The 10235-nt window shown below is 35.6% G+C and overlaps 1 protein-coding gene across 1 annotated transcript; it reads right to left on the reverse strand.

Annotated features, from left to right (window-relative positions):
- Window positions 1-527: 527 nt before the first annotated feature.
- Window positions 528-1745, reverse strand: LOC145070034 (glutathione S-transferase PARB-like). The gene is made up of 3 exons (XM_079016950.1): window positions 1341-1745; window positions 1198-1246; window positions 528-1109 (listed from the first exon to the last, which is right to left on the reverse strand). The coding sequence occupies exons 1-3, from the start codon at window positions 1485-1487 to the stop codon at window positions 649-651; spliced, it is 657 nt and encodes a 218-aa protein (XP_078873076.1). The 5' UTR covers window positions 1488-1745; the 3' UTR covers window positions 528-648.
- Window positions 1746-10235: the final 8490 nt, after the last annotated feature.

Raw genomic sequence — 10235 nt, forward strand, 5'->3', positions numbered from 1 at the left:
TGATTGCAGTGGTAGATTCTGTTTGTGAGTCTTCGATCATGGAATACCCATCATCAGTGGTCACCATTCTTCATCTTCCCCACCACCATGACTTTGGATTAAAATCGGCAACCAAAATTCCTATGGAATCGCAAAGGGCATCTTAATCATTTTTTATGGAATCGCAAAGGGTGTTTCGAGTTTTAGGTTTCAAGCATAGCATTTAGTGTGTGTATGTGTGTGTTTTCTTGACGAAGACGAGAGAGAGAGAGAGAGAGAGATAGAGAGAGAGAGATAGAGAAAGAGAGAGGGGGGCCTTTAATATTAAATAATTATATTTATTTATTATTTTTTTTTAAATTAAGGCAAAACTTCATAAATGGTCCCTGTGGTTGTGAAATGACTGAAATGCCCTTCACTTAACGGTCAAAAGCTAACGGAGTTAGCGAAAAGACCATTTGTTAAAAATTTTGAAACCACACGGACCATCTGTGAGGGTTTTTGAACTTAGGGACTAAATTTGATATTTTTGAAAACCATATGGACCATTTTTGAAGTTTTGTCTTCTCAAAATAATTTCCACAAAAGTAACGATCCTTTTAATACAAGAGTACACCAACAACAGGAACGAAAATACAACTCAAAAGTAACCTACCGTGCTTTCAAAGCTCACGCGCCTAGTTGGTTCGCAGAGCGACAAAAGACCTTCAAACAAGAAGGTCTGGACAAGATATCCGTAACCCACGCGCTGACATGCGGCCGCGCGTCAAACACCTTCTTCGTCTGAGTCCCCATCAGGAACTTGATCACAGGAACATGGTAGAGGTCCGCCATCGAGAAGCTATCTCCGCCCAAATACTTGTTCTCCGTCAGCCGTCCTTCGTAGACGTCAAGCAAGTTCCCCAGCGCCTCTTCCTTCACCTTCACAACAGCCTGGTTTTCTTTTTCTCCAAATAAGAGCCGCTTCATACACAGCTCCCATACTAACCTCGTAGTCGCCGGTTCAAATTTCTGAGACTCCACTTCCATCCACACTGATTGCTCCGCCGCCTTCTTCGGCTCCTTGCTTATCAGATCCGTCCCCTGTTTAACGTATGTGCGTTCTATGTATTGCATAATCGCCCTTGATTCTGCAACATATATACCAAATATCAAGCTTATTTAATAATTTTCAAACTAATAGGCAACAAACAGGTGAAGTATTTAGTGATTGATTACCGATGAGTTTGAAATCACCGTCTTCAACCGCCGGAATTTGACCGAACGGCTGCACATATATGAATACATATCGAAACAGAAGAAATTTGAATAATTAATTAAACATATACATTGCCGAAACTAATGATATATGTAATACGTACATTGATTGAAAGTAGATGAGGCTTTTTGTGTTCGCCGGATGCCAGATCGACGTGAATAAGCTCGAAATCAATATCCTTTTCGGCGAGGCAAACCAGAACGCGGAGAGTTGCTGTGGAAATCATGGAACCGTAGACCTTCATCACCATGGTAATGGAAGCTGGATCAACAAGTAACGTTGGAAATAAAGGCCGGTGATCAGGCTATGGATCTCCTCTCCTAGGTTCTTGTTTCCTCTGAGCTCCTCCATAATACCAAATACTATTATTTAAAAGGCACCATTAACATTTCTACTGACATATGGTAGTGCCATTTAAAAACAATGTCAGAGAAAACATTCAGTTAACACTTCTTTCCATATACACCATTTAAAACATGCCAAAAAATAACCTATCAATAATTCTACTTACCTATTTTTTTTTTCAAGGATAAATCTAATCTAGTATAAACTACTTTTAAATACATTTATATTTTGGTCGAGATTTGAATCCTCGACTTTAAGGAAAAAGATAACAGCTAATATGATTGGCCTAAAGTCATTTTAATGATGATATTAATTATCAACAATAATAGAGCACCCACAAAAGTGCTTTAGTCTTTTCTCCATTTGCAATGTGACCCATATTCTCAATTTGAAAGCCATATAACATACTGTTTTTTTTAACTACAATAAGGCGTTTTATAGTTGCCTCTTCTTTAAAATACAAAAGTTGTCAAAATTTGGATATTATCCGAATATTGTTTTATGTTTTGTAGGATCGTCAATGTAAGATCGGATTGGAATTGGAAGATTCAACCAAAATAAGTTTATATTCAAATTTGCTCATAAGATCATGACGTCATAGGTGTATATCATTATAACTTGATGTTGATTAAGACGATATGAAATTAACTTTAACCTTTTATACATGAACCATAATTTTTGTTGATGAAAACGTCAAAATTAGGAAGAAATCGTTTTAATTATGAAAAAAAACAAGATCCCTTGTGGTTTCTGAAATTTGCAGTATTGGTTCCAAGCCAAATGAAATGACTTTTTTTGTCTTTTATTTATTTTTAAATTATTTACAATTGAAAAAAAAAAATACAACCACCAAACTCCTAACAACACTTTAACCACATTCCCCTTATTTCTCTCACATTGCAGCCCCAAAGCATCTGTTGATCTGCATACACCCTCTTCCCTTGTTTCTTTACAAAATACTTTTATTAGGATTACATAGGTCGCTCTATTTCCATATATCCAAATGTGATTGCGTTATTGTCATCGTATTCACCATCATCATCAACACGGAGGTAAGAAACCTCTGCCATAGTCAGATTGAAGGGAAGATCGAAAAGGGCTTCTGATTTTTATGGAGGAACCGGTTCAATCATTAAATTCAGTGAGTGTTGTGACAGAGATGGGGTCAATCGATTTATTGGTATTGCAAATTTCATCGATAACATCCATGTGGCGCATCGCACCCCTCCCTTCATGTCATCGTGTTCACATTACTTCTCTTTTTCCTTTCTAGCGTCGACACCTCCATTCCACATGCACTATATTGATTCAGAGAGAGAGAGGGAGAGAAAGAGAGAGTCAACTGATTGATTCTCACCGAACTGGTAGCCATCTTAGTGTTTTGTTTTTTAACACCCGAAATCTGGAATACTAATTAAGGAAAGATAATATGCAAATTGAAGGTCAACTATTCGAGTCCAAGGGGGATAACTCGACTAGTAGGAATAAGTTTGGACGCGGGGTGAGAAACCTACTCGACGAGTTGGGGAGGACCAACTCGACAAGTTGGTTTGGGTTTGGGAAACCCTAAATCCAGGGTTTTGCACCCTATTTAAGCATCTTAATCCCCATCTATCAACCTCATTTCCAGCCTCCAAGTCCCAAACCCTAATCCACGAAACCCTAATACTTTGGATGAGCTTGTAAGTTATTTTTGAGTGAATCTTGTGTGTTTTGAAGATTTTAGAAGAAGGAGAGGATTGAGGATTCAAGAAGAATCATTAGATCTGGGATCTTGTCCATCTTTGGCAGCATTCTGAGGTAAAAATTCCATAACTTGGTTATTCATAACTTAGATCTCTTTTAGTTTTGATTTATGGGCCTTTTTTACCCCATTGTGGGAAAAATGATACCCTCCATGGATTGTATGTTAAGGATTCCCACTTTCCAGAAAGGGTCTCAAACCCGTTTTTGTCCAAGAAAAGGCCATGTTCATGGAAGTAGATTTCTATATCCCGAGTTTGGATCCATTTGAGGCATTCAAAGCTATCAAGTTGTCAACTTTACATAAATAGGTTATGGAAACAATATGGATCTGTATTCTGGAACCTTGGATTTGAGGAAAAATTCGTATAGTCTAGAAATGCAAGGGACTCGGCGAGTCCATAGAGGAACTCGATGAGTTCGGTCGAATATTCCCGATTCTGTTCATGGAACTCAGCGAGTCCACAAGGGGACTCAATGAGTTGGATGGAAAAGTCTCGATTCTGTTGAAAAGGAGAGAACTCGACGAGTTAAGGTAGAACTCGACAAGTTGATTCGTAGTATCACGATTTTGTGGTTTATGGGAACTCGCCGAGTTAAAGGACAACTCGACGAGTTGAGTCAACTCGGAGCGTTAACTTTGACTTTGATTTGGATGTTGACTTTGACCCTGACTTTGACTTTGACCAAGGTTGACCCTGGAAGGTTATAGAGTATGGAATGGGTTCAAAAGGGTTGAGTAGAGCCCATATCTGGACAAGTGTATGTGAGGGGTAGAATGGTCTTTTACCCTAGTGAGGACTTATGGTTAAGTTATGAGAATCCCAAACTTTATTAGTTTATATAATGACTAGTAGATCGGGGAGCCGAAGGATCAACATTTCGGGGAGTTGTCAGCTAACAGCCAAAGGATTATCTGCGAGACTTCAGCAGTGCGAGGTGAGTCTCCTCACTGTATGTATGGGTCTAAGGCACCAATGTTGGCCCATTTAGTTTATGTATGGTAAGAAGACCTGGGGGTTAGCCCTAGGCATTATGTATGAAAGACCAGGGGGCGACTCCTAGCACATAGTATGTTATTTGTATGGTAGGAGGACCTGAGAGTTAGCCTTAGGTAATATGTATGAAAGACCAATATATGGCTCCTAGCACATTATATGCTAAGTAGCTAAGTATAGTAGTATGTATGCTAGTTGTCTTTGTGATTGCTTGCATGAAAGACCCCGAGGTGGCTCCTGGCACTTGTCTGTAAGACCCAGGAGATGGCCTCGGCCTGGTAAGAAAGACCACTTGGCGGCCCGTGGCATAACGACAAGACTATGTGCGGCACATAACATCTTATTTGATTATGGACATGATTGATATGTACGGGTCACAGTATGTATGGCATGTATGGCTCAGTAGATATGTATGGGATGTGGTATTTGGGAAACTCACTAAGCTTCATGCTTACGGTTTACAGTTTTGGTTTCAGGTATCTCCAGTTTTCAAGAAAAGGAGCTCGGGATGATCGCAACGCATACACCCATGTTATTTCGCATTATGTGATCTTTGAGATTAGACTCTGATATTTATTTTAATTGAAATGTTTTCAATGTCTAGAACAAAGTTATTAAGTGTTTTTCTTATATTAAAAATGAAATTTTCGGTATTGAATATTTGGATGTTACATGTTCTCAATCATCTTTTGTTTCTTTGTTTAGAGGGTGTTTGAGATTCCTTTTAGAATGACTTTGGACTTTTAACTTTTTAAAAAATTAAATAAAAAAAGAAAAAAAAAAGTCAAAATGTGTTTGGGTACTAGAAAAGTTATTTTGAAAATGAATTTTTGTATTGAAGAAAAAGAGGGGTTTCTAAAAGTCATGAAAATGTGACTTTTTGTGACTTTTTAGTGTTTTACATTTAAAAGTTAAACCAAAAACTTTTTGAAAACAACTTTTGGCTTTTTTCCCCTCAAAAGCTAGTCCAAACACATTTTAAGAAAGAGATAATGAGTTGAGAGGGTAACGTATTTAGCTTTTAGTCACATTTGGTCACTAAATTATTTTTCGTGCTTTATTAACCCTTTGAACTGGTTGAAACGTATACATTATACAAGTATGACCGATAATAGTGGTTTTTTTCGGTTTCCAACTGTTGGATTAGGTGTCTAAGCCTATAACTATTATTGGTATGTACTTGACCCGAGAGTAGCATGATTCATTTGGGTTGCATGTCATCGAAACAGTTTGGATAGACTTTTGTGAGAAGAGGATATTTATGATTTATTAATATATTATAAGTTCTAATATATTAATATGGAATCATATTTTTTAATTAGTATTGATCAAGAATTAGTTTGGAATTAATTTTGTAATCAAAAGAGACTAATTAAATAAATGGGGATTGATTTGGTAAATCATTCATTCTTATAAAGTGGGCTTATGATCCATAGTTCTTCATGTTGGGCTAAACTCATTGAGTGACTAATGGATACTCCATGGAGGTTAAAACCCATGGATCATGAGGAATATGGAAAGTCATGAGTTACATGGTGTAACCCTAATGTCCACACTATATAAAAAACCTCATGGTTCCTAAAATCTGCACTTAAGGCATGTGTATGAGGGTTAGCCGATTTGTGAAGCAAGTGTTCTTCTCTCAAGTTATTCCAATTGTTGGTGGTGTTGTGTGATTCCATTTGAGGTGCAACACTTGGGGCATTGAGCTCTTAAAGCTCCATGGCTTCCAACTACAAGAAAAGGTATGTCATCTAAATTGTTTTATTACCCAAGTATCAATGTTTTGTATGCTAGTTGGGGTAATACATTGGAAAGTTCAAGTTTGCATGTATAATAGAGAAAACATAGATCCAAAGTATTTAGGGTTGCATGCACACCTTAGGAGTGTTAGAATGCTCAAAACCCAACACCAGTATTGTTTCCGGCCAAACATGAGTTTTTCGGTCATCTTTTACGGTCATACTCCAAATCCCTTCTGTATCACTATCTTCTCCGGCCAAACGTGTAATTCCCTTGGAACTTCCATAGCAAATGCTTCACCTTCATCACTATCTTCTCGTCCAAAATGGACCATCAGTCGAGGATCCAGACCACAGGTATCACACTCGCTCCGGAGGTCATGGATCTTACCATTATCTTTGAATTGAGCTTTCGTAGCAAAAAGTCATGGATCTTCATCTTTTAAGAAACTCATTTTGCAAAAAGTCCTTTTACAAAAAGGACTTTTGAGGTTAAAAATTAATCTCAGACACTTTATTATTGTGAACAAAAAAGATAAAGACGAAGTGTAATTTGATGAACATCCTTCTTGGTCATGTGCAAACTAATGGTGAGCTTGTCTGTTAACTATGGTATGTTATTCTATCATTGGCTTGAAACTTTTGGAAGAAAATTATGTTTCTACCTTCTTGTTTCATAAATCGTTTATATTTATCTATAGGTTAGTTTTTGTCTGTGCTTCATTTTCTTATTGGAAATATCAATAAGATATGTCATATGGTTTTAAACATGGATGCATGATATGATTGATGATGATGTTCAAGGTTTGATATTGACCTTTACGAGGAGGGAGGAGAGGGGTGGGGTGGGTAGGGGTTTATTTGTTTTCTTATTTTAATAATCAAATTTAGTTTAAAAGGAAAGATAAAAAAAAGGAAAAAAAAAAAGGAAAATAGTGGCTTATAAACAATTCATGTAAGTTTCAGAAATTATAGGGATCATTTGTGCAAGTTTAGAAACTATAGGGATCATTCTTATCAAAAAAATTAACAAAGACTAAAGTTGTAACTTTGTTAAACCATAAAGACCATTAATGTAATTTTGTTTTTTCTAATCATTAAGTCTAGGAGAGCACTAAACGTTTGCAAAATGACCCTTGTAGCTGGTCAACGCTTACATTTATCAGTTTTTTAGGCTTAATTATAAATAAACATTAAATGATGGTATTCTCGTTAACAGTGTCAAAGTTTAAGGATTTTTTTTTGAAGATTTCTCTATATTTCTATTAAACCAAGTAATTTCAGTTTATTTCACTAACCTTTTATCTTTAAAAAAATCTTAATTAAAATATTTCTTTGTTTATCTAGTCAACCAAACCTATTAAACTAAATCTCATTTAGAGTAATTTTGGTTTATTACATGGATATGCTATATTTTGAGACTACACTCGGGTTAATGTGTCAAGGAATCGATAATTAATATTTATAATTGAATGGAATTGTAGTAACAAGAACCTCAATAGTAATTAGATATGAACACATTGACACGAAGGTTCCGGTTGTTCAAGATATTAAAAATAAAATGAAAACTTTGTTTATAACGTCCGAATAAAAGTATAACAAGGCCGTTGCACTCTTCATCTTAAAAAGTATTTAATGAAAATGTTGTTTCATTTGAGAACGATAATGATATTATGGATGACTTCTACGTGTTTTTTCTACATGTTGAGGGGAATAATTTTGTTGCAATAGAAACGGAGTTAAAGACATACTTGCATGAGCCGGATCGAATTTTAGTTTTTTTAATTAGGTTTAACCAGTTTTTAGTATAATTTTAAACAGAATGTAATCAAACAAAATAAAACTTTGATTATGGATTTTGTTTATTAAGATAAAAGGTTAGTAAAATACCATATAAACAGAATAGAAAAATCTCTAGAAAAATCCGTAAACATTAACCTTATTAGTCAAAAAGTCATCATATTACAATTAAACCAAAAAAAACAATAAATATAAACGATAAGCTGTCCAGAATAGTAAGCAAAAATACACGTGATTTCCAAGGTGAACCCAAAGTAAGCGTGACCATCACCCTATTGACGGGTGACTTGGTTGTGGTGTGGTTTGGAGTGGCTATTTCAAAATAACATTTTTAAAGAGATTTTTAAAAAACCTTCAACTTTTTTTTAAACATTTTTTTTTACATCACACTTTAATTATGTTTTAATTATTATGTTTTTTTAATTTCATTTTAAACAATTTTTATAAATTTGTTTATAATTATTATATTTTTTAAAATTAATTATTTACATTATTCTTATTTAAATATATCTTATCATTAAAAAATATTTAGATTGATTTTTTTTCTCTTTTTAACTTTTAAAAGTTTTTTACAGATATATCTTTGGTTGGATTATTTTTATTATATATATATATATATATATATATATATATATATATATATATATATATATATATATATATATATATATATATTATACTATATATTAAAAATGTCCGTCCTTAACTACAGTATACTTCATGTGATTTTGGCATATTTAGTCCACATCTTTACATATGTGTCAAAAGTGGTTGCCTTCTTTTATTGTGTTGTGTTTGTCTCACCGTCTCAGATGCTTCTCGATTTTCTTCACTGCCTTATCTTCCTTCTGTAATAATATCTCTTTCTTTCTCTTGCTTTCTGGATGGTTCCGTCCACTGCCCTAGACGGCGTCGTACTACACGGATGCGCCCTCCACCGCCCACCGCCTGTAATACCAAAATTTTCCCGTTTCTTTGTGTCTTCCATCTTCAATCGCACGTCAACAGTGAGGATTATAGGAGGAATCGGTACAGTCGGAAGTTCTACCGACATCGCCCTCTCTAACCTCTCCTTGACCTTCGCTCTATGTTCTTCTTTTTATTGGGCTTCGCTCAGCAACATTATCCAAGTGTCCAGCTCATTTGAAATCCCGATTATGGAAGGTATGTGTTCTCTTTTTTCTTTCCCAGTCCCTGTTTTTTCTCTTTGATCATCGCTCCTGCTCTTAATCAAATAATCAATTACCTCTTCCACTGTGTTTTCTTGATTTCAATTTTGGGATTAACTGATTTTATTTCTATTTGGGTTCGATTGTTAAAATCAATATTCATATTTACCTTAGTTAAGTTCTTTTCGTTGCTTTTTGTTGATTTGGGTTTGGTTTGCCTAACTGGTTTTGTTGTTGGATTATTTAGGGCTACTGATGTAGTTTAGATCAGATTTGGAGGAATTATCTTCCTAATGTTTTCATATATAAATAAATAACAAGGTTACAAGTATAAATAGGTTACATATACACGATAACTATCCTGATAACTAGGATCTAGATAACTCTAAATACAACAAATGTTCCTAACTTTCAGCTCTCGCCAACACTCCCCCTCAAGGTGGAGAATGGATATCTACCATTCTCAGCTTGTCAAGAGAGCTTCGAAAAACTCTTCCACACACCGCCTTTGTCAACATGTCCGCCAATTGATCTTCAGTTCCGACGTGAGGAAGCTCCACTGTCTTGCGTTCTAGATGATCTTTAATAAAGTGCCTATCGATTTCTACATGTTTGGTTCTATCATGCTGTACAGGGTTATTTGCAATCTTTACCGCAGACTCATTATCACAATATAGCTTCATGGGAGACTTCAACGAAATGCCAAGGTCCCTTAGGATTCTCTTGATCCACAACAGTTCACACATACCATGAACCATACCTCTAAACTCTACTTCTGCACTCGATCTTGATACGACCTTCTGTTTCTTACTCCTCCAAGTAACTAGATTTCCACCCACAAAAATAAAATAACCCGAGGTGGATTTTCCATCAATCCTATCTCCAGCCCAGTCTGCATCCGTAAAACCACTTACATGGTGATCTTGGTTCTTTCCAAAGAACAAACCCCTGCCAGGAGATGACTTCAAATACCTTAAAATCCGATACACCGCATTCATATGTTTTTCATTAGGTGCGTGCATGAACCTACTAACCACAGATACATCATAGGCTATATCAGGACGAGTGTAAGACATATAGATCAATTTACCCACCAATTTTTGATACCTGTCTTTGTTAGCTGGAACCTTATTTGGAAGTATTTCCAGATGATGGTTTACTTCAATAGGAGTGTCAATCGGCTTACAATCTAGCATTCCAG

This window comes from Lactuca serriola, chromosome 8 (genome assembly GCF_051521515.1).
Source record: "Lactuca serriola cultivar US96UC23 chromosome 8, Lser_US96UC23_V15, whole genome shotgun sequence".
In the NCBI taxonomy this organism is placed as follows: domain Eukaryota; kingdom Viridiplantae; phylum Streptophyta; class Magnoliopsida; order Asterales; family Asteraceae; genus Lactuca; species Lactuca serriola.

Excerpts from the sequence above, each read along its gene's own strand:
- LOC145070034 (XM_079016950.1), bottom strand. The coding sequence starts at position 1,487 with ATGGTGATGAAGGTCTACGGTTCCATGATTTCCACAGCAACTCTCCGC. Across the intron at positions 1,247-1,340 it reads CTCATCTACTTTCAATCAAT|CCGTTCGGTCAAATTCCGGC; the intron begins GTACGTATTACA and ends ATATATGTGCAG. Across the intron at positions 1,110-1,197 it reads CGGTGATTTCAAACTCATCG|AATCAAGGGCGATTATGCAA; the intron begins GTAATCAATCAC and ends TATATGTTGCAG.